At 38.2% G+C, this 25,048-nt stretch overlaps 3 protein-coding genes across 5 annotated transcripts; all 3 read right to left on the reverse strand.

Moving 5' to 3' along the window:
• Positions 1–353: 353 nt before the first annotated feature.
• On the reverse strand, positions 354–6,456 carry tm7sf2 (transmembrane 7 superfamily member 2). Of its 2 annotated transcripts, none has more exons than XM_079804060.1 (11): positions 6,376–6,456; positions 6,117–6,183; positions 5,816–6,012; positions 5,674–5,728; positions 5,121–5,315; positions 4,835–4,938; positions 4,169–4,288; positions 3,891–4,059; positions 3,736–3,816; positions 3,487–3,609; positions 354–1,250 (listed from the first exon to the last, which is right to left on the reverse strand). In XM_079804060.1, the coding sequence occupies exons 2-11, from the start codon at positions 6,175–6,177 to the stop codon at positions 1,090–1,092; spliced, it is 1,266 nt and encodes a 421-aa protein (XP_079660186.1). In that variant the 5' UTR covers positions 6,178–6,183; positions 6,376–6,456; the 3' UTR covers positions 354–1,089. The 2 variants fall into 2 exon arrangements, with proteins under 2 accessions (XP_079660186.1, XP_079660187.1); XM_079804061.1 differs by having other exon boundaries at positions 6,396–6,402.
• A 219-nt stretch (positions 6,457–6,675) lies between these two features.
• vps51 (VPS51 subunit of GARP complex) lies at positions 6,676–14,904 on the reverse strand. The gene is made up of 11 exons (XM_079803906.1): positions 14,572–14,904; positions 14,263–14,392; positions 13,682–13,828; positions 13,309–13,528; positions 10,937–11,840; positions 9,027–9,242; positions 8,867–8,950; positions 8,646–8,780; positions 8,363–8,484; positions 7,485–7,572; positions 6,676–7,367 (listed from the first exon to the last, which is right to left on the reverse strand). The coding sequence occupies exons 1-11, from the start codon at positions 14,746–14,748 to the stop codon at positions 7,107–7,109; spliced, it is 2,484 nt and encodes an 827-aa protein (XP_079660032.1). The 5' UTR covers positions 14,749–14,904; the 3' UTR covers positions 6,676–7,106.
• A 228-nt stretch (positions 14,905–15,132) lies between these two features.
• On the reverse strand, positions 15,133–24,282 carry frmd8 (FERM domain containing 8). 2 transcript variants are annotated; one of them, XM_079804646.1, is made up of 10 exons: positions 24,113–24,282; positions 23,610–23,697; positions 23,318–23,485; positions 20,964–21,065; positions 20,819–20,877; positions 19,740–19,906; positions 18,209–18,430; positions 17,861–18,134; positions 17,411–17,633; positions 15,133–17,318 (listed from the first exon to the last, which is right to left on the reverse strand). In XM_079804646.1, the coding sequence occupies exons 2-10, from the start codon at positions 23,695–23,697 to the stop codon at positions 17,206–17,208; spliced, it is 1,416 nt and encodes a 471-aa protein (XP_079660772.1). In that variant the 5' UTR covers positions 24,113–24,282; the 3' UTR covers positions 15,133–17,205. The 2 variants fall into 2 exon arrangements, with proteins under 2 accessions (XP_079660772.1, XP_079660773.1); XM_079804647.1 differs by having other exon boundaries at positions 23,879–24,271.
• Between the last annotated feature and the right edge of the window lie 766 nt (positions 24,283–25,048).

The following is a 25,048-nucleotide window of genomic DNA, read 5'->3' on the forward strand; positions in this document are numbered from 1 at the left end:
GCGGCTCCGGGGTGTTAATAAAGGCCTTCTGAAGCGAATCAACGCGTTTGTTTAAGAAAAATATACATTTTTAAAACTTTATAAAGTAAACTTTCGGCCGACCGCCTTCCCTGTTCAATTTATGGAAAAAGTGTTGAAAGGTCCTCAGCCGATTGAAAGACTAACGCGACCAGGTAGGCTCGTCATGACGTCACGTACGCATCTTGAGTTTCACTTTCAACATTCAACACTTTTCCACAGAAGGCGGTCGGCCGAAAGTTTACTTGATAAAGTTTTAAATATGGAAATTTTTCTTACACAAATGTGTCGATTCGCTTCAGAAGGCCTTTATTAACACACAGGAGCAGTTATTTGATGGACAGATGCACTTTTTATGGACTTCAAAAACAGAGCAACTATAAATCCAATTCTAATGCTTGGATTAGCCTGGACTTTTGTAATATAACTCAGATTTTATTCGTCTGAAAGAATAATGTCATATACACCTAGGATGACTTGAGAGAGAGTGAATTATGGGCTGATTTTCATTTTTGGGTGAACTATCCCTTTAATGTTATGAAGCAACGAAAATACTTTTTGTGCGCAAAAAACAAACAAAAATAACGACTTTATTGAAGAATTTCTTCTACTGCTTTTACTACCTTTCTGGGCCTTGAAAGTGTTTGTTGCGTTGCTGTCTATGAAGGGATCAGAGAGCGCTGAGATTTCATCACAAATATCATAATTTGTGTTCAGAAGATGAACAAAGGTCTTACAGTAAGGAATGACATGAGGGTGAGTATAATTTTGGTGTACTAACCCTTTAAATGTCATTTATGCTACAGCCCACACTTAAAGATTCAAAAAGCACTGAGGACTGATATTAAAATTATTTGTAATAATATAATACAATATATTTTTCATATTTAAAACAAACATTTGAATGAATGGATAGCCATGTTATGAGGCAAATAAAAACAATGTATGCAATATATTTTATGTTGGCTCAATGGATGTCCAGTTCTCAGCAGCGATGATGACACATCCACTTTTGCACCCAAGCGGTTGAACGTAACAATCTTTTGGTCGTTCAGAACGCATCAGTCCGCATTAATAAATGAACGGGATTATTCTGTAGGGCACTCGTCTGCAGTAGGTGTCCCAGGCCAGGCCGTACTTGGCTCTGCATTGTTTCTCATCTCTGGCCTCTCGGTGGATGAGAAGAATGGTGAAATATATGACGTAGAAATAAGGCAGAATATGTGAAATTCCTAGGGGGGGAAAATAGTGGAATAAAAAAAGTATTATAATGCGAATAAGCATGATTTGTCTTACATTTTCTTTTATTTATTTTGATGGAAAGACATGGATAGTTTGAAGGGTTAGTTCACCCAAAAATGAAAATTCTGTCATTAATTACTCACCCTCATGTCGTTGGACACCCGTCAGACCTCCGTTCATATTCGGAACACAAATGAAGATATATTTGTTGAAAGCTGATGGCTGAGAAAGGCTTCAGATAGGCCTCCATTGGCATTCAGTACATTTACACTCCCAAGTCCCATAAAAGGCACTTAAAACGTCGTTACAAAGTCCATCTCACCACAGTGACTCTACAATAATTTTACGATGCAACGACAATAGTTTTTGTGTGCAAAAAAAAAATCAAAATAACACCTTTATCCAACTTGTTCTTGTCTTCCGTGTATGCCTCCACGACGCATGCGCGAGAATATGACGCAGATCCGCCGTTCGGACACATGATCCAGAAGCGATTTGTTTACAAGCAGAGGAAGAGGCGCGTGTCTAAGCTGTTGGATTCTACATTGATCGTGCTTTAGGTCTCGGTGTAGTGCTTAAAATGGGGCTTAAGTGTGCATTTCATGGATTCCCGAACCCCGGCGCTACGTCATATTCTCGCGCATGCGTCGTGGAGGCACACACGGAAGACAAGAACAAGTTGGATAAAGGTGTTATTTTGATTTTTTTTTGCGCACAAAAACTATTGTCGTTGCATCGTAAAATTATTGTAGAGCTACTGTGGTGAGATGGACTTTGTAACGACGTTTTAAGTGCCTTTTATGGGTCTTGGGAGTGTAAATGTACTGAATGCCAATGGAGGCCTATCTGAAGCCTTTCTCAGCCATCAGCTTTCAACAAATATATCTTCATTTGTGTTCCGAATATGAACGGAGGTCTTACGGGTGTCGAACGACATGAGGGTGAGTAATTAATGACAGAATTTTCATTTTTGGGTGAACTAACCCTTTAGAATACAATTAAATAGCTTTAAAGTGATAGTTCACCCAAAAAAGGAAATTATCATTTACTCACTCATGTCATTCCAAACTCATAAGACTTTGGTTTATCTTCGAAACAAATTAAGATACTTTGGTAAACCCTGTGATGTGCTCTGTGTATGTGTGACGATCATTGTTTAGATGTAAATAAAAGCCTAAATTAAAGGGTTAGTTCACCCAAAAGAGAAAATTCTGTCATTAATTACTCACCCTTATGTCGTTCCGAACCCATGAGACCATCGTTCATTTATGAAGCGATGAGAATCCGCAAAAAAAAACTAACAAAAATAGCGACTTTATTCCACAATCTCTTCTGTGTCGGTCTCCTACACTGTTGGCGTAGTAAATACAGTGCAGCGCTTCCGAGTTCTACATTAGAACGGCGGCTTACCATTGGCTGACACTGTTCACGTGAGCACCACAACGCATGAGTGTGATGCTGACGCAGGAGCTAGCCAAAGGTGAGCCACCGCTCTTCCGTAGAACCCGGAAGCGTTTCACTGTATTTACTACGCCAACAGCGTAGGAGACTGACATGGAAGATAAGAGATTGTGGAATACATTTTTTTGTTTGTTTTTTTGCACACAAAAAAGTATTCTCATCACTTCATAACATTAAGGTTGAACCATTGGAGTCATATGGATTATTTTAACGATGTCTTTACTACATTTTTGGCCCTTGAAAGTGTTAATTAAATAGCTGTCTACGGAGGGGTCAGAAGCTCTCGGATTTCAATTTTTTTTTGTGTGTGTTACGAAGATGAACGAAGGTCTTTTACCGGTTTGGAACGACATGAGGGTGAGTAGTTAATGACAGAATTTTCATTTTTGGGTGAACTATCCCTTTAAATCTATTCATCAAAAAGCAATCTTATCTTTTGCAAAACTTGAATATAAATGGTCAATTCAAATATATTTATTTTATGACCTGTTTGAATCTACTAAGTTTTGGTTACCTGGACTTTCAGTGGAGGGACAGAAACCTCTCAGGTTTTATTAAAAAGTCTTATTGGTTTGGAATTACATGAGGCTGAGTAAATGTGGACAATTTTCATTTTTGGGTAAACTATCCTTGTATAGACAAGACATTAATTGTAATAGTATAAAAATAAAAACATTTTAAATTTAATGCAGTAAGAAATATGTTATCTAAAAAAAGAAATGATCATGAGGGACATCAGTTATTAATAATTTCCCCATCACTTACCACAAGGCAGGGACCAGGCCAGAGCCATGAGAAGGTCCCCTAGGTAGTTTGGATGCCTGACAAACCCCCACCACCCTGATACCAGCAGCCGCTTTCCTGTTGCTGTGGCAATGGTTTCCAGGTCTACAAGTGAAAAGGGTGGATGAGAAAATGTATGTTAGTCTGGAGGCCATAATTGTGTCTCCAGTAAGACATTCACCCTGATAACGTTTAACGTGTTCACTGTATGTAGTGTTTGCGATTACTGACGTTGTACACTTTTATGTGTGGGGTCTCTTCTGAACTGATTTTTCTGAGAGTTGGACTTCCGGAAAATAAAATAACCAATTCCTGCAAACGATTGAAAAGAGGAAAGTTAGAAAATGTTAAACGCTCAGATTGCTGCAAAACAGGCTGTAGATCACCATTTAGAAGAATAATCCCTGCTGCTCCAAGAGTACTAAGTGACTGTGGGTGCACAACCAGAAACATGGCCTGAAGGCCATATGTGAAGGGAACCCAGGCCAGGTCGCCAAACGCCAACATGAACCCAAATCCATCATGCACAATGTCCATAGTAGTAAGCACAGCCTCCTGCAGATACAAGGAAAGGTATGATGTTATGTACGCGGGACTCAGTCTACAATTCCTTTCACCATTATAAATGCATTAGATTTTTCAGACTAGACTAGTTTTGTCATACTTCATTCCACAGTGCATCTGCTACATAGAGGAGCTGGAAGCTGTTGACAAGCAGCATGGCAAGAGATGGAGAGTCCCTCAGCTCTACTTCTTTCATTAACATCCCCAGGTTTATTACCATCTGAAAAACAATGGCACAAAAGACAAGTGACATAGGCACAAATATTTTTATGTTAATTTTAACGTTGCATAACCAACCTGAACCTGTATGTATACTTTCATTCAGCAAGGAGCAATTCAATTGATCAAAAGTGATGGTAAAGATAATTATAATGTTATAAAAGATTTATATTTCAAATAAATGCTGCTCTTTTAATTTTCTATTCACAGGATCCTGATCAAAGACGCATTACATTTTCCGCAAAAATATTAAGCAACACAATTGTGTTCAACATTGATAATAAGAAATGTTCCTTGAGCATAAAATCTGCATATTAGAATGATTTCTGAAGGATCATGTGACACTGAAGACTGGAGTGAAAATTCTGCTTTACCATCAGACAAAAAATTACATTTTAAAATATATGAAATTAGTAAAGAGTTATCCTAAATTGTAATATTTCACAATGTTACTGTGTGCTGCATTTTTGCCCAAATCTAGCCATGTTGCCAATAAGAGACTATTTTCAAAAACGTAATATACACACACACATGGTGAGACTCTTACCCAGCCTATTAATCCAGGTCTTAGTTCACAGAAATATTTCAAGTCAAAGTCTCCAATGCGAGGGTTGAGCTCTCGACCCATGAAGAAGTCATACAGAGGATTTCCTACAAATGACAAAGAAACTGAATTGACAAATATTTCAAAGAGACAAACAGTAGCAGCATCTGGAATATCTGAAAGGATTCTGCATCAAAAAGGTCAAGTGACTGCATGCATATTGAAACATTACTTATAGATAAAATCAGAAACCACACTGATCTTTAAATATCAGAACGGATCATCTCACCCGTGTTTCCTCCAAGTGATAAAGCATGTTGAGGTGCCCAGAAGGAGCGGATATACAGGTACATAGACAGCAGGTAGGACAGCCCAATGGCACACACAGCCAGAGGTAAAATGAGCTCAAACAGATACCCGAGTGGCATTCCCAGCCAAACACATACTATCAACAGGGCAGCAGTAATGCTCAGGGCATGGAAACCTAAGAAGAAAAAAATACTACAGGTCACAATCATATCTTTTTTTCCTCCCTTTAAATTCTTTGTAAAAATGCATATTTTTCGGACTTGAAATATCAGTATATGAAAGCCTTGAATTACTAAACTATGCTATAACTTCAATGAACCGAAGCACAGTCCAGATATAAGGGGAAATTCGAGATTACTGACAAATGGAATTTGAACTCTACTTTGTATATCATAGGTGGTAAAACCAAGGACAAGGGGTCAAAGGCTACCCTGTTTAATTCATGTCAAAGACACAAAGACATAAAAAGTTTAACAATTTAAATATGTAAAGCAGCCATTATCAGCATTATTTCGATAACATTTCAGACAGACCATTTATGGGATATTTCAGTCTGGATCCATCTCTGAGGACCAATCCTTCCGAAACCTGTTAACAAATGAATCAGTATAATATCTGACGCTCTTCAGAAAATAATCCAAATTAGCTTTCAAAGAAATGAATGATGTATCTCACCTTCCCAGTGGGCAGCATGTAGAGAAAACTCTGCAGGGTGATCCAACCTACAACCAGAACCGCGGCCAAAGGGTCCCATAACTGTGCTGCGGGGGTTAAAGGAGGAGGCCACTGCAGGACACTGGCTGCTGGAGACCGACACACACTCAGGAGGTACAGGACAGTCAGAGGCAGGAACACAGGGATGCAGGTGGCACCTGGACAGGTGAGGAGAACACATGATCTCAAATATATAAGCCATATGTAATCACACAGTAGACCAATTATAACACATACATATGTACAACAAATAATAGCTCACCAAGAGCCCCTCCAAATTCCTTTTCAGCTGGATGTGATGCTTTGTGCTTGTTCGGCTTCATTTTTGCCTGTTTGGGACAAAGATGAGTGAAGATGAGAGCACTTAGCATGGCTGACAAAACATTCATAGTATACCAGAATAGTGCATTATTTCTATTATAGTGCTTTTGTTAATATTAGTGTAAAAGACGCCTTCGTAATATCATGATTATTTTCAGACAACACATATACATATAATAAACAGCGTATTTTTCTCTTACCTCGGTTTTCCACGACTTACTGTTATATTGTATGGTAGCCGCTCATCATCACAGTATGAGAGGAGGTCACGCCCAGAACACGCTGTTTGCGTTTACTGTCTCTGACCAATCAGCGCGTACCACTGCCATCAGAAGAGTGGGGAGAGACAACCAGCGAACCAATCCGAATGAGAGAAGAACGAAAAAGACCCGCCCCTACAGCGTTCCTAACCAATGGCGAGAGAGTTTGCTCTGGCTTCATATCACAGTGCATTCAACTACAGCGGTTTCTCCTCCCAAGAAACTGTTCAACGCAAAGTTATTTTTGTACATTCCGTTTATTAAATACATACTATCCAGTTATGCAGATTGAACAGTCTTCAAAGTCGATGAATACAGTAATCAGCCATAAAATAACATTTTTGAACAAATCATCTTACCCTTAATATATATAGCGATTGGGTTTGTTTACTTTTAATGTTGCACTGTTTTAATGTTAATTTTGTGACTATACAAGACCATACAATTTCAGCTTTTAGCACCCAATGTTCACACGTTCATAGCTTAAACCAAATGAAGGTTAAAAAAAAGTGATCTCAATCCAGATAGGGTTCAATTGGAGTTCAAAGATTTTATATTCAGTGTTCAAGCCACCAGTTACATGAAAACTTCAAATATAAGTATTAATATTGTCTATAAAGTGAGTCACTTATGTGCAAATTGGACTGCAGGTGTAAGGAAAAGCCCCCACTCTACCCCCTCTCACAGATGACCTCAATGACACTTTGCTCCATTGGAGACGGGTCCAAGCAACGATGGGCGGCACTACCCACAATCTCATCCAACAGGAAGTGCACCAAGTTCTCATCAGACACAAACCGCCACAGGTACATCTGTAAGTAGTGACAGTCCACTTGGATTTGCTGCAGTCCGTATCTGCCAAATGTTCGGAGACGGACACATTCAAGGAACGTCTTCAGACTTATCTTAATGATGCCAGTAAGCACTGAGACCTAGGACAAGAAGGAAAACTGGTTATTCAGACTGAAAAAAAACTCAAATATGAAATTTTGCATTGGTCACTTAGTTAAATTACATTAACAATAGTATAACAGTGTTTTGTTTTCTACCTTGTTGAACTCCACTGGGCTAAAGATATCGATCCTCTCAGAAAATAGCTTGTGAATGTTACTGAGCAAGTTTGTGTCCATTGGAGCACTGGGGGGGAAAAACACAAGTATGAACAATATCATATATCAAGCCATTATATCTTGACATTACTCAGGTATGTTTTTTTTCTCCACTTGATTTTTTACCCCCATTCAATATGACTATACACTATAAATATTCAACATATAAAATTATAAAAATGGTACAAATTAAACAAATCAATAGAAAATTAAATATATATTTTCCATTCATACTGTAATAGTATAATGCAATAATAATGTATGTATTTGTGCAATAATACAGTAAAAAACAAGTATTTAATATAATTAATTAACTTTTAGTACAACAATATTAATGTTCATGGTGTCTTCATTTCTTCTTCTTTTTTTTAAACGTTAAACCATAATGGAAGCTTGTTTCTGCCACAGAATAAAAAAAGAAAAAAGGTAATTGCGACTTCTCACAATTCTGACAAAAAAAAAAAATATTCGAATTGTGAGATAAAAAGTTGCAATTGCAAGAAACTTTATACGACTTAATAATCACGCAATTCTGACTTTATATCACGCAACTGAGAGTTTATACCCACAATTCTGAGAAAAAAAGTCAGAATTGCGGGATGTAAACTCACAAATGTCAGATAAAAAGTCTTTAAAAAAATGTATTCTGTGGCTGAAACAAGCTTCCATAAACAATAGAGCTTCTATTTTACCGGAAAAACGCAGGGATGCCCTAAAGCTTCTCCTAACGATTCTCATTACAAATTTGGGCGTTTTCAAATGTACGTTATAAGACATTCTGATATAAGCTCAGTAAAACGAGTCCAGTGATTGTGCACCTGGGAGTGTAGCTCGGTGCATAGCGGATCTGCTGTCTTGAGCTGCTGTACACTGAGAAGGTGCGTTTGCTGGAGTCACTGCTGTGGGCTTTCCTTACTCCTTCTTCATAAAGCAGTCCCACCTAGACATGCACGAAAGAAACACATTACAATCGGCTTATGCAAATGGTTAAGAACAACATACTCTAGTAATATGTGCATTCTTTGAATAAATTAAAGATGGCCTGTTACTCGTCTTGAATATTTTTTTTTTTTGTATATGAAATTTGGAACAAATTTGTACCTGTACATCAATAGAGGTGGTATCTTCCACCACCCTCTTCATTACAGCTCGGACATTTCTAGGCTCAATGGTGTTCACCCAGTCTCTTGTTTCCACGCTCTTCCTCAGCATCTGACTGATGATTAACCCCTGAACCTGTATCAAAACAAAACCAGCTCAACAAATGTGGTCCTAGACAAAAATAAAAGACTCAGGGCAGCGAAATCTCTTTTCTTAATTACCTTCACATAGTGGTTCAGTAATTTCTGAGCTGCTTCTCTGGCCTCTGCACAAAGTGCTGTAACAGGAGTGACTGGAGTGTGGTGCTGTTTAGAGAGGAAAGTCAGCATGGATAGTCCATTTAGAGTTTGTTTTCATCAGAATATAATGGATATGGAATACCTGTACAAGAAACTGTTCATCTGTGAGTGTGAGAATGTAGGAGATGGTGGAGGTCTCATAGTCCAGACAGAGACGAGAGAGCAACAGAAGGAGGGCAGGAGGGGTGGATCCTCCTCGGTCACCGGCGCTCTCACAGTACTGCCGAGATGACTGGCAGATAAACTTGATAAAGCTCACCACCAGACCCTCACGCACACCCTGACTGCAAAATTCACCCTGAAAGAAACATACGAGACAGACGAGACGAGATGGAACAGTAATACTTAAAGGGCTAGTTCAGCCAAAAATGAAAATTGTGTCCTTCATTACTCACCCTCAAGACTTTAGTTCATCTTTGAAACACAAATGAAGATATTTTAATGAAATCTGAGAGATTTTTGTCCCTCCATTGACAATATATGCAACTACCACTTTGACGCTTCAAAAAGTTCATAGAGATCGTAAAACTATTCCATATGAATTAGGCAGTTTAGTCAACATTTTCTGAAGAGACACGATCGCTTTGAATGACGAACATATTGAATTTATTCACATATAAACATCGATCAGCGAACATAGACACTCAACCGAACCTGCTTTACGTACGAGAACAAACTTCTTGTGGAAGCTCAAACGTGCTGCGTAACACGAGAATGAACCTCATTGGTTCTGCTGAAGCTCAAACGTGCTGCGTAACACGAGAATGAACCTCATTGGTTCTTGTGGAAGCTCAAACGTGCTGCGTAACACAAGAATGAACCTCATTGGTTCTTGTGGAAGCTCAAAGTGCTGCGTAACACAAGAATGAACCTCATTGGTTCTGCTGAAGCTCAAACGTGCTGCGTAACACAAGAATGAACCTCATTGGTTCTTGTGGAAGCTCAAACGTGCTGCGTAACACGAGAATTAACCTCATTGGTTCTTGCTGAAGCTCAAATGTGCTGTGCTGCGTAACACGAGAATGAACCTCATTGGTTCTTGCTGAAGCTCAAATGTGCTGCGTAACACGAGAATGAACCTCATTGGTTCTTGCTGAAGCTCAAATGTGCTGCGTAACACGAAAATGAACCTCATTGGTTCTTGCTGAAGCTCAAATGTGCTGCGTATCACGAGAATGAACCTCATTGGCTCTTGCTGAAGCTCAAATTTGCTGCGTAACACGAGAATGAACCTCATTGGTTCTCGCACATCAAGCGAACATGCTTGAGCTTCCGTTTACCACAACTGATGTGTGAGTTGATGAATGTTTATATGTGAATAAAAGCCTGAATTAAATCTGTTCATCATAATGTGATAGAGTATAATTTTGGACTAAACCGCTCAATAAATATGGATTAGTTTTATGATCTCTTTATGAACTTTTTGAAGCATCAAAGTGGTAGTTGCATAGCTGTCAATGGAGGGACAGAAATCTCTTTGATTTTATTAAAAAATGTGTTCAGTTGTCTTCCGAAGAAGATGACATGAGGGTGAGTAAATGATGACAGAATTTTCATTTTTGGGTGAACTATCCGTTTAACCCTCTGGTGGTCTTCAGCTATCATAACATTTATGTTTTGAGTGACTTTTGTGGTACTTGTTAGATGAACATGAAAAATTGTGGACATGAATAGACAGGCCTAAATGATCACTCCTCTGCTCTTTGAGATTTATATTGAGATATATTTCTATACAGTCATCTAACATTCAGTGGTATTACATGATTTCCTTTATTTCTCCCACCCGATGGCACCAATCAACCTTCCATTAATTGAATTTGAAACACTTATTTCATAAAAAAGAAATTAAGGTTACTGTCTTCAGTCTGTTTTGACCACTGAGGATCACAAGCGTGACCCTTCAGTGAGGAATACCAGAGGATTAAATAAAAGGTCCAATACTAAAATGTTTTACATACATAACTTACAGTACATATACACTTTATTCTTTACCTTGAAATAAGGCTTGTTGGAGAATGTGATGTCCTTTGCGGTGAAGAGATGCACTGATGCTAATACAGACTTTAACTGATTCAGAATAAAGTTTGATAAGGACGTCAGAAGTTCTGGCAGACTGGGAGGGGAATCCTTCCCTGTAGCCCCTCCTACGAGAGCCCCACCTCCCGATGCACTGGCTCCACCCACTGATAGACGAGGGGCAGCCAAGGCCTGTCTTACATCAGTAAGGCTGTCGTGGTAGAAGGTCTGTAAGGCAGACAGGTACTGTTTGATCCTCTCTCTGGCTGCTCGCACCACTATCTCAGTTCCTTGACTGGGCACTGCCGACCCCGGAAGTAGTTTGGATATGGCCTGTAATCTGCGATGAAAGCGATCCAGAGCTCTCACTAACAGAGAGTTATCTCCCACCCCCTTCTCTTCCTGTATCCTCCGCTCCACTAGAGAGAAGTACCTGGCAGCTAGGGTATCCACAAACACATGTAGCTTGCCATTAGCCATCTCTGGAATGTTCTTCGAAGCTAATTCACCCTCTTGCGGACGGTTGATGAACAATTCTTGATAGGAGGCAATAACCAAACAGAGACTGCTGACAAACTCATTACACCCTCGATCTATGAACTCTAGAATGTCTGTTCCGGCCGTAGAGGAGAGGAATGGATTGAACACAGAAGAACTAGGAGATACGGGATTTGATCCAGGACTTGCTTTTTGGACCGAGCCTCCAGCAGTATTAGGAACCGCTGAGTCTTTAAGCTCCACCTCCAGTCCCTGGAGATCCGCCTCCAACCGAGACTGGGCGTGGCTGAGGAATTTGTCACAGAGCTCCTCCGCGGGCTCGTCCAACTGCAGAAGCAGCTCAACACATTCAGAGAGATCTTTAGCACTCGAACCTCCGTCCCTGCAAGCAAATATTAAATTTACATTAATAAAGAATGTGACATTAGATTTGGGGGGAGGGGGCATCTCCTGTAAAAAACAAACACTTCATCCCAGTGTTATAATAGTATTAGTTATATACTATTAATATATAATATATATATATATATATATATATATATATATATATATATATATATATATATATATATATATATATATATTAAATAGTTTTGTTTTTTAATATTTCTACTTAACCTGTTAACTGTCACTGGCCCACCAGTGGGCCTATTTGCCACTGCATATTTAAAACAATTAAATCCTATATTTATCCTGATCTAATGTTGACAAATGTTTGAAATCGGACTTTGCGTTACCATGATAACGGTACTCTAAATTGTTCTAGCGGCTCCTCCCCTAGTGGGTGTCGTCATGTTTCATATTACAACATTATTTCAAATACTTTATAATAAAAACCTTTTCTAATCTTGACAAAACATATATCGTCGGAAAGGTCTGAGTCTCACGGTTCTATATCTGCCAACTGTTTTGTGATATTTTGACAAAAATATATACATTTGTTACAGGAGATTGCATAAAAAAATCTATGGAATTTCAATGACACCCAGTGGCTATTTGTGGTACAGCGTCTAAACAAAATCTCATGGGAATTTCAATTTTTGTGATATCAACTTCAAATTTGGAACACAAATTGGTTAGACATATGGCTTTGATTTGATTGTAATTTTAGAGTAGAAATTATTTTGTAACATATATATTTTATATTAAATATTTAATACAGTACATTTGATTTACAGTCAATTTAAACTTCCATAACTTTTTTGACAAGATTTTTTGAAGTAATTTCACTTGAGCAATAATCTGCTGACTGTCTTCTTTAAAATGAGACCACACTTATGTCTATATACCAAAGTATTCTTGAATTGCAACCATTTAAGTTTGGATAGTGCATTTTCATGTATATTTTCAAAAAGGGGGGTGACCGTTAACAGGTTAAAATTTTAACATTTCTTTTAAAGCTTTATTTCTAATTTTCATAATACAGAGTTATGAAAATGATGAATATTCTGGTAACACTTATTAATAATGTATTAACTATTTTAACTTACAATAAGCAATATATGTGTTATAATATTTATTAATATAATACTTTATTAGTATAATATTAAGGTGTGATAATGTATATAATACTTATTAATTTTTTAATCTAATATTTATATTTTATTTCAGCTTTATTTCAATTATTGAAAATTATTTTTAATAGTTGTAGTTAATAACAACAGTGCTTCATCCATTTGTCATTATATCATGTCTGGTAGAAGCATCTCGACTTTGATTTGGGACTCATGACAATGATTTAATTAGCAGTTTAACCAAATTTCTGTTTCTTGCTAAATTCTACTAAATATAGCATCTACATTTTTTTAAAACTAATACAAAGATGCAATGACATCCGTGAGAACACAGACCTGAACTTCTGCCGCAGCTGTTGAGCGAGCTGCTCCATAATGACATGGCAGTCGTCTTGGATGCCCCTGAAAGAGGGCATATGACTATACTGCTGCAGGACACAGCGTGCCCTCCGGTGGGCACTCACTGCCTGGGCATAGGCCTGCAGCTCCAGACACTTATTAAGCCTTGCTGGCAGCTCAAACAGAAACTGCAGCTTGCGGAGGAGAGTGTGAACACCTATACAGAAGGTGAAAGATTCATGACTTGAGTACAATTCTTTTAGAGCCTTTAGATCAGTTGTATATGAGAGTGTCTAATGGTTGTTGTTATACTAGCAATACAAGGCAAGAAAATGCACCAGTCATGGATCATACATGTATTATTTCGTACCTGACAGTTTAGTGATCTGTGCATGCTGGTCCTGCAGCGTCCCACTAATGCGGGCACTAAACTCTGTGATAGCGGACATGTTGGCTGACAAGCAGTCCATTTCATCTTCCATCTTTTTGAAATCATTCTTCATTTTTCTGATTGTGTCTGTGGAGAGACAGTTACACTTTTAACACCAGAGAAAGGTTATGAATGATGCAATGCTGTGATTCATGTCCAAACAAAGTCCAGCCATGCTGGAGAAATGCCATTAAAGTCTACATAAAAACAGAAATGAAATTATCTTTTTTTCTTGATTTCCAAGTGAAATGGGTTTTTGAACAAATACAACCGCAGTTATAATTGATATTCCAGAAAACTATAAATTGTCCCACCCCTGCACATCATCAGGGAAGAGATGTCATTGCAAGGGGAAGGTGAAGTTTAAGGTTTTGATTAAAGATTACAAGTGCACGTGTATTACTACTACTAATAATAAAGATAAACAATTTACGAGGCAATATTCCGTAAAAATAAGAAATGTTCATTTTGATTTCATGGTTACCCCATTCCAATATTTATTATTTCATCCATTTGCTAACCTGTGGCTGAGATGAACTTATTGTAGTTTTCATAAACCAGGGTTTGCATGTCACTGTCCAGAGATCTGATCTGCTTCACCATACAGCTCTCATGATCCATCAGCTCAGCCAGAGAACACTCATTCCTCAACTGAGACAAACAAGACATTTCCAAGCCAAACCACAGTAGATTTTAGCCTTCTATTATACACATACACATAGGGATTGTATTGGACAATAATGTATGTGTGGCATAAAGCATACTCGTCACCTCTAACGTTACATAGCAAACAATAAACACAAACTATGTGTCATTATTCATCACACTACCTTATTTAAATAAATCTCTGGGTCGAAATGCGGTCCGTTGATATCACACGGATCCAGAGACTCGGCTTGTTCTGCGGATTTCCCTTCCTCATTCAGGCCGTAGTAGAGCTTCAGCATATTGTGAGCCCGTCGACGCTGGGCCGGGTCCGAATCCGGTGGGGTTGTAGCTGAACTCATTTCCACCACAGCTCAACTACAGCCTAATGTCAGAACGAGTAGGACTTTAATTAATGAATGAATGACAGATGTCAACAAAACATCTGTTGCAAGAGCTGGTTGCTCCCTGCCAACTCAGTTTGTGTATATGGAGCTGATCCAAAATGGCGCCACTGTAGACTGTTTTTCAAAATAAAAGTCCGAGACGCAAATTTGTATTTAATAAAACAAAAATGTGCTATTATTTGGACCAGATAATAGTTATTGTAATGTTAATTCAATTAAATATTAATACGAAATTCCTTTAAAAAACATTTTTTAAATGTTAAATTAAACGTTTATACAAAATGCCTTTAAAAATAGATAGAATTCCTGCAATTATACATTAAAATATACACAATTCTTAGCAATTTTAACATTTATTTTTTCATTCTTTTTCTCCTCAACATATAATTCTGTTAATCACATCAAAGACCTTATTGCAGGCATAACATCAATATAAAATCCGTTATACAGAAAATTATTTACTGACCAGTATGCCAGAAGTTAGTACAAAGCGGGAATAAAAAGGTTTAATGTTGCATATAAATGGTTTCAGTTAATTTTACAGTCACAAAATTTTGGTAGTGAAATTTGTGTATAAATCTTCACAAACAACAAAGGTGGAGATACAATTTCAAGTGACAAATGACAGCAAAACTATAGCAACAGATAAAATGTAAATGTAAAAAAGGCACTTTAAATTAGTATTGACAGACTTTTTATAACATTGATGTGACTATCTACAGTACAGTATGTGCGTGACACATGTTGTGACAAACATTGGATTAGTTTTAGAATGGAAAATAATATGGTACAGAAAATCTGGGATTAAGCATTTTAGGATTAAAGTCATGACGAGAATACAAGCATTTATCATAAATCCAGAAACACAGTGAGATTTTCTGATTTCAGCGTGTACTGATCATTTGACATCATCCAGCTGGCCGTTTTCCTTCCACAGCTCAGCTTGTGATGCAAAAAATTAAGTTTTCATTTTCCACACTTTTAAATGTGATCAGTCCCATGTAAAAAAAAATATTACAGAAACATGCACACCACAAAATCAATTTAAGACTACAGATGTCATGCATACAGAATTATGACTGGTAACCGAATACCTGTTATTGCAGGGCTTGACATTACGCTTTCACAGGTACCTGAACGTCTAAGTCACTTGTAAAAAGAGCAGTGCATTAATTTTAATACTAAAACAGGATGCATAATGGACATAAATTCAATAATTTAGTAATTATGCACAATTCAGACAACTGGTAAAACTTTGAATTGTTTGGTGATGATGCCACAGGGAAAGTAACCGGACACTGAGGATCAGACATTACGATCAGATAAACTATGACACCTGACAATTAGCATGACACTTTAGTTCCTTCGACATTTTAAGCAGTTGTCCTGAACAAACATTAATGTCAGGCCCTGCATTGCTAAAAGTTTAGTAAAAAAAACAGATACATTTAATAGTTAGGTACATTCAAGCTCTGAAAGCCTGGAAATACAGTACAATGCTTAGGGTTTCATACACTGTTTGAAAAGCATTACTTAATAGAAATAGCCGACAAACATCACTGATTGATCACCGAGCACCTACACGACTGGTGATTTGATGTATTAATTAAAGTTCTCTCTGCTTTAAAAATGCAGACCTGGATTGTTTTCAGCAGTGCATTACACTGCACCCCATCAGAAAAGGCATGATTCTCCAGAGCAACAAGGTAGTGAACAACACTCAACATGTGTCATGATTTAACTTTGGTCACTAGTGAACACAAAAAGAAAAGAAATCGATTTGATATTGTTGCTCAGTAGAAGTCGGCATATGCAAACAAGCCCTATAGCAAACAGACAGCCAAAACAATACACACATTCAGTAGACAAGTAGCCAGAACGTTATAACGTCACTCTATGCTGTCATTGCAATGTTTTGCCACAAACTGCAGCCCTGGTTAGCGTATAGGAGCGGTCGTCCTGTACTAGAGGCATTGACTGATTGCTTTGGTGCAGCAGGTCTAGTTTTAGCAGTATTAGTGGCATGGATCAAAGTGCTGGACTGCTGTACTCGATTTACAGCCACGGGATGTAGTTTGGTTGGATGTTTGCATAGTAGAATCTACATTCAGAACAGTGACCTAAATAGAGATTTGAGATCATCTCATAGCCTTACATTTGCACCTATAATGTCTATAAATTAGTTTGACAGATAAGCATAACTGAAACAAATTTCACATTCGTTTTTTTTAACCGCCAACGAAGAAAACAACTTAATGCACAAATCATTTATAAATAGTGGTTCAGCTCTTCGGTCTGTGATCTTGGTCCTATCTGTCCATTCAGGTGGTTTTGCACTGCGTCTCTAATGATCTCAATGGACAGATGTAGTTTTGGTCAGCGGGCAGAAGAGGGCAGTGTTGAAGCCGTGGCTCACCCTTGCTCTAGACTTTCAGTCACCTGAACAGCCGAGTAAGTGGGAGGCTGCGCCTGACGCGTGAAGAATGACGCAGCTCTTTTGGGCTTTAGACGTTTAATCTCTTTGCCTGAAACAAGAGAGGTGAATTAAAATTAGATAATGGGCATAACAAACGAACACAGAGTCCGCCTACGCATGGACACCATTTTAGTCCCTCACCGTCATCAACATAGCTGATGGTGGCGAGTGAATGGACTCGACTACAGACCACGCTGTTCTGTCTGCGCAGTTTCCCCTGTCGACGCTCTCGAGTTCTCTCATTGGTTTCCTGACCCGTAGGTTCTTGGGAAGGCGTGACCTCACCGTCAGCACCCACGGCTGCCGACTCACCAACAGAGCGTAACTCCACACAAAACTCAATGAGTCCACTCATAAGTTCGGCCTAGAGAACAAAGTGTATATTGTTAAATAATGCACAAGTATATCATGAAAACATTTCAATTCATATTTATTTATTAAATAATTTATAATAACTCATTTTAAATGTATAGAAATAACAATTGTATTGCGTTTAATATTTTATTGCTATAATCCAAAACATTTTAAAATAAATCCTTGCTTACACTGTCAAATATAACATTATTAATTATTCATTCATTGTGTGCTTACCTGTTTTGAATAAATTTTTAATAACTTATTGACATGCACGCCATCCTCCTCTCCATCAAACTCCAGCCAGAGTATATGCGAGTCTCCCTCTGTCTCTGGATAGCTGTGATCCCAGGATAGCTCACTGAACTTAAGACCCAGGAGGACATGCTTCTCTTTCACATCCATGACATACACTCCTTCCAGACTGATGCCCACACTCACAGCCTTACGGCCACCTCTGTGAAGGAGGCCCTGAGCTGGCTTGTCAATCTCACCCATGAAGAAAGCACATCTGCCAAAAATACAAAAAAATGTAAGCCTAACGCATTTCATGAGCGAACAACTTTCCACTCGCGTTGATCATACCCGTAGTAAGGCAGTGTGTGGCAGCTCTTGAGGTACTGGTGCAGCAAAGCAACAGGCTCTTGGCTAGGGCCGGTGACAGCAGAGGAGCAGACGGAACGATACTCCTTTATGAGATTATGCTCCATCTCGGCATTACGCCCTCCTCTCCCTCTTAGTGTGGACAGAAAACCTCCTCCTCCTAATGCAGCGTGGGCCGGAAGGAAAGAGGACAGCTTCTTCTCTCTGGAATAACATTAAAGGGTTAGTTCACCCAAAAATGTTCACCCAATCATGTCGTTCCAAACACGCAAGACTTTTGCTCATCTTTGGAACACAAATGAAGATATTTTTGATGAAATCCGAGAGCTTTCTGACTATTGGCTGACACTGTTCACGTGAGCACAACGACGTATGTGTGTGATGCTGACACAGGAGCTGACCAATCAGTGGCCAATACTGAGCTGGCGTTCTGACATAAAACACGGAAGCGCTGCACTGTGTTTACTACGTAGGAGACTGACATGGAAGAGAAGAAATTGTTGAATAAAGTTTGTTTTTTGCGCACAAAAAGTATTCTTGTCCCTTCATAACATTAAGGTTGAACCACTGTAGTCACATGGACTATTTTAACAATGTCTTTAATACCTTTCTGGGCCTTGAAAGTGGTAATAACTTTGCAGTCTATGTGGGGTCAGAAGCTCTCGGATTTCAAAAATACCCAAAGATCGAAGGTGAACGAAGGTCTTACGGGTTTGGAACAACATGAGGGTGAGTAATTAAAGGTGCACTATGTAATATTTTTGCAGTAAAATATCCAAAAACCACTAGGCCAGTGTTATATATATTTGGTTCAGTTGAGTACTTACAATATCCCAAATGTTTCCAACTATTTGTAAATCATGAGAAAATTGCTTTTTTACCCAAGGAACCGGGACATGTGAGGGAGTTGCCTTTCAATTGCGTCATATCTGCGTTACCCTCGGTTTCCGGTATTATTATGCAGAAACGCTTTACTCTTACTACAGTGTGTAACAAATGTCATAGCAGCCGCCGAGCGATCGCACAGACTAACGTCATAACATAATTTTCAACACACTCAGATGTATCTAATATGATAAACAGAGCTGCGTTACCTAATACTCATGGCCGGAAAAGCATAAAAGCGTGAGGCTTGTGTTGCGCTCTTCTTATTAACAATCGCTCCTGCTTCTGCTTCATACTACAGTAATGTTAATAATCACATCCATGAACATGATTTCTGCCCGAGTCCTATCCCGATTCTTTTCCACCGGCTGTGAGGTGAAGACCACATGTCCCAAGATTCTGCGCTCAAACTTGACGTCATCAAAATACGCCTTTGTTTTGAATAGGCAACCTCTAGTTACATAGTGCAGCTTTTAATGACTTTAATTTTTCATTTTGGGGTGAACTAACCCTTTAAGGGGAGAATTTAATCACAGCAATTCAGGGTCAATTTTCAAGAAGAAATGATAGCTGAGCACCTTTACATTAACCACATTTAAATCACAGATATAGGAGCAGAGGAGGGCACCTGATTGCCGCTGTTAGAGCCTGGTCATCCAGCCCAGTCCCCAGCTCGACAGCACAGGACAACGCTCCCAACGTCAGCCAGTGTTCAGGGTCACAGGGGTATCGGCCCTCTAAGATATTCATCTTGGCCTCGTCATAAAGCATCTTTAACACTCCTTCATCTTCAATCTGACATTACAAATTAAAAATGTTACACAACATGAAATTCACATCATCTTATAGTAGCGGTTCTCATCCAAGGGGGCCTCAAAATGACAATTTATTATATGAATGAATTAAAATAATCTAACTCTAATCTAAATAAAAATTTTAAAAAGTGCATAAAATCTGGATGTAAACAAAATCCATTTATTTCCCCTCATCAATAACAATTGTTTTTAATCGAAGAACATACAGTTCTTGTAATTTCAGGAATCACAAAAGAAATCATGGTTAATTTCATATATCAAAACTCCCATTTCTGTTAATAAATAAAAATGTGTTTTTATTAACAGAGTCCCACATGTTATGATCGCTCTGTTGAATAAGCCGTCCATGTCCTGACCCCCACTGCTAATACCAAATGACTCCAGGCGCAAATGTTGTCAATCAAGTCCAAAGTCTTAGTTAAGTTTGAATACTGACAAGAAATGTCTGACATGAAAGACATTTGATGTTGCACATGAGCCTTGGAATGTACACAAGATCTCTATGGGGTCATATTGCACAATCTGACAAGCAATAGTCATAATAGACTGAGGAAAAATGCAGTGTGCGTGCACTGGGCTTAAAGAGATAGATCACCCAAAAACAACATATACTCAACCTCGTCGTTCCAAACCTGTATGACATACTAACTTCTGTAAAACACAAAAGACGACATTTTGAGGAATTTCCCAATGCCTATATAATGCCTATAAGTTAACGGGGTCCAATACTGTTTTGGACTTTCAGTGAGTGGATAAAATGGTTTAGACATTCTTTTTTTTTTTTTTTTCTGAATAAAAAAATAAAGCCATACACATTTTGGAACAACATAATCTTGTTTATGAGGTGAACTATCCCTTTAAAAACGTCTAAAAAAAAAAAAAAGTTCATTACCTGAAGTTCTTTTGACTTGGGATAAAAAACATTTCTTTTGTACATTAGACTTGGCTCATCTGAAAAACACAAGAGATGTTTTTGTTAGACACTTACACTTTCAGGTCAAGCGAAGAATGCAAAAGCAAAAACACACAAAAAACACCTTGAGAAATGTCTTCTGCAGGGGCCTCGGTAAAGCGGTACAGCAGGTCCTGCCACTGACGACACAACTTGCAGGGAAGATGTTTCGGCTTCAACTGCAGGTCTGTTCAAACATATCACAGCGAAATGAGGCGGGAATCAACAAGAAAATTAAAATGATCAAACACTAGGGCAGATTTCCTTTGTTAATCACCAAACACAAATGTTTTTATTATTAGAATAATGCCTAAATAACGGCTGGAATACTGAAATTGTTGCCCCGATTTGCAGTCTCGAGCATAGATATGTATACGTAGATTCCTCATTAGCGACTGTTTCTATTGGCTGCTATACATTAGCTGTCCGTCATTTTCAAACATTCAAAGCCAGTCGTGAACGTGCTTTGTGAACATTCGAAAGCAAGTTGCCTGTGCGTCTGCAACCGTAGTTATATGCATGCATGTATGAATATCTATATCAGATAACTGATTAAGCAGATGATATTATAGGATTTCGTTTATCATTAATGTAAGATAATTCTGCTTATGCTAAAAATATTGGTTAAAGATCTTATAAATAGTATTGATCATCAGAGAACCCTAGAGACACATTGCTCTTAGCTTTTATGAAAGCAGTGTGGGGGGGGGGGGGGGGGGGTCATAAATCATCAACCAATCAGCCATCAAAATGAATAAATTATAAAAAAAAATAGTAATAAATGAATGTGTTTAATAAACAGCAATATAGCCATATTTATTCAAACCATGTTTTAAGTAATCATCCTGTTTTGCAATCATTGCCGTACACTGGAAACAGTACTTTGAAACGTGGGCAGTTTGCGAAACATTTGACCAAATTTTACTGCACTATTTTACTTCTCTAAACTCAACAAAATAAATAGCCTATTATTGAAAAGATCTAAGACTCAAATAAGGGTCCATATGTGACCCGTGTTTTGCGATAGAAGTGATATTGTGACATAAATGTATTTCCCCCCGGTGGCCAACATTATGCTAAACTAACACAATACATGAAGAATACATTAGCAAACACGACACTAAAAAGTAACCGTGGTTAAAAAACCTGTAATGTTGAGTTAATACATAGACTATAAAAACACTTACAACAATTCAACAAACACAACAATTCATGTTTGGGCATCTTGGATTCTCAGTTTTTTTACTGTGAGTGACAGCATCTGAAGTGTTGACGTTTCCAAAATGGCGGGCGCGTCGACGGGCCTGGAGCAGTCAAATACATATCTATGGTCTCGAGGACTCAACGCAAGTTGGTAAAAGTCAGAGACAGTCTGCAGATTTTGGACAGTCAGTGTTGACAGATTTCACAGAAAATCGTGTAGTGTACAGACTAAAATTTAGCTTCAGACTATGATTCCATTCAGTCAGAGGATATCAAAACTAGTTTGAGCCAATTTTAGAACACATGAGGATTTCATTTGTCATCCGTCTCCTAGTTATCTGTCCACACCAAGAACGATAACTATAAAGACAACCATAACAATAGCGTCCACAGACTCCACACCAATGCACGATATTGTTCTGTTTATTATAAGTTGCGCTACAGTTTTGCTGTCTGCTGCTTTACATGCCAAAGTCCATTTAAGACAAGTCGTTTCACTAGGCGGCAATCTTTGAAACGCCTCTTTGACTGGGGAGACATCAAATTCTCCAAAACTGTTCGCCAAGCTTACGATTAAATTTCATATTTTAAATCACCAATGAAATCTGACAACAACTGTCTCATAAATGTTGTTTCTAAACGCTTGAATCATGACAAAAAAAACATTACAAAGCTTATGTGCATACGCAATCCTAAAGGCGCGTCTCAAAACACTGTTTCTATAGCATTCGGGGCAGCTGCAGTGATTCTGATTGGTTGTCAATGATTTTATCGTTCTGCAACTGGAAAAAATTGTTCTGAAAGTGATTCAACGGATATTGTTCCTCTTTGTCGTTGTCATTATAGTTATGGTGTGGTCACTACTCTCTAGAATGATTATTAAAATGTTATAGTTACCATCCTTGGTGTGAACAGGCCTTAAGTGTATGATATTTTTCCTCTGTAGCCATTACAAAGTTAGCAAGTGTATGAAAGTGTATTCCAGCCTTTAATAGAAAATAAGGAAATAGACGCCTTTGTTAAAAGAGACATCAAACAATTCATAAATGCAACTTGGAGGCATTAACGCCCGAGGACTTCCTGAAGTCTCCTCCCAAACCTTCACATGCAAATCAGTTATAGTGACTATAAATGCCATCATTTCATCTCTCCTTTCTTCATAATCTAATTACGAATAGGTCATATGTTCTAGTATTAGTATGACATCTGGCACGAGCACAAAAGAGCATTCATTACCAAGCAAAGGAGAGCAGAACCAGAAAGCGAACACATCTACGGCAGAGTTGGGAATGTTGAGAGCCTCCCGGACGTTGCGGCCGAGCTCCTGTGCATTCATACAGCCGAGACCCTCCAAAGTCAAGTGCACTGCACTGTCACTCGCCAAGTACACCAACAAATCTTGAGCTGGAGAAACACAAGTGTGACACTGATAATGTCAGGTCAACATGGTCAGATTGGGATCTCCGGTCTACTAGTGACATCAGATCCAGAGAGGAACCAAAGAAACATTAAGGAACAGAGAACAGACCTCTGGTGACCGAGGAAGCCACACTTCCTCGCTGGGAATGAGAGTCCTCTGATGGCTCAGGGAGGAAGTCGCCATCATCTCTCTCCATCTAATCCAAAAACAAACAGAAGTAACGTTACTGAATAGGAAACACAAGACGGTTTTATATAAGTGACTTATACTAACTGTTACTTGTTGTTTGTATATTCTGAAAACATCAGAATATGAAGTCAGCATTTCGGATTGTTTTCATAGCAAAGTCATAAGCATAAACAAGTTTAAGTAAATACCGTAGTAAAGGCTAACGCAGCAACTTTCAAGTTCCTGAAGTATCCCTTGCATGTTTTACAGTTTGTTTTTGCTCCGTTTGTACCACAAATATCATATAATCGATTAAAATACAGTAATATTATCAAAAAGGCAGATAAATAAAATAAAATAAAACGAATTCTGGTCAGCTAACGTTAGCTAGCCACTACAGTAACATTAACTGCCTGGCAACCAAACTACATACAGCAACATACCGAGACACTGTCCTTCGTTTCAGAAGCTTCTTTCTCGATAAAAGCAGACAGAAAGCATCAATATTTGAGTGGATTAAGTTACATAAAAGAGCTGAAAGTATGACGGCAGCAGCACCGCATCTGGATAATGTTCTCAAAACAGCGCCCACCAGTGAAATCAACAAAAGCCTGGAACAAGCTTCATGAATGTGGAAGCGCCGTACTAAATGTCCCCACAAGAGGGCGCACCACCTCAGGTGGACACTAGTAAATGTATCCTAAAAATAAATAAATAAATATAAAAAATAAGAATATCTTTATTATATATATATTTTTGCATTTAATAAATACAAAAATTAAATAAAAAATGTCTTGCACATAAAACATCTGGATATAGGCTAAAATATGTGCTGACATATGGCGCAGAATAAATTACTGGACATTCATTCATATACATACAATTAAATATGTTTTATTTAGAAGGCGGGACTTATTGCGCCATATTCTCCCATTCATAATATGAGTGCAGCTTTGATGGGCTTCACACTCGAAGAATCTCATCTCCTCTCTAGGTTTTAATAATTTCTGTGCGGCGCCAAAGCCAAGTCTGTAAGGTTACTAGTGGTCCACGTGATTTCATCATTGGCATGAGTTAGTGCCATCTGCTGCTGCTTTGAATTGCATAAACTAAATAATGAAGATATATATATTTTTTTACAATAGTTTTAATAGACATTGCAAATTACCACGGTTTCTAAACAGAGAAGTTATGTTTCTGTACAGTTCCTGTAGAAAATGTTCCAGAAAGCAATTAAAGGGATAGTTCACCAGAAAATGTTGACATAGCCATTGACTTCCATAGTACCTTTTTTCCCTCCCATACTATGGGGTACATCAACTGTTTGGTTACCAATAATCTTCAAAATATCTTCTTTTGTGTTCAGCAGAAGAAAGAAA

The sequence above is a fragment of the Gobio gobio genome (genome assembly GCF_949357685.1).
Source record: "Gobio gobio genome assembly, chromosome: 22".
NCBI classification, from domain to species: domain Eukaryota; kingdom Metazoa; phylum Chordata; class Actinopteri; order Cypriniformes; family Gobionidae; genus Gobio; species Gobio gobio.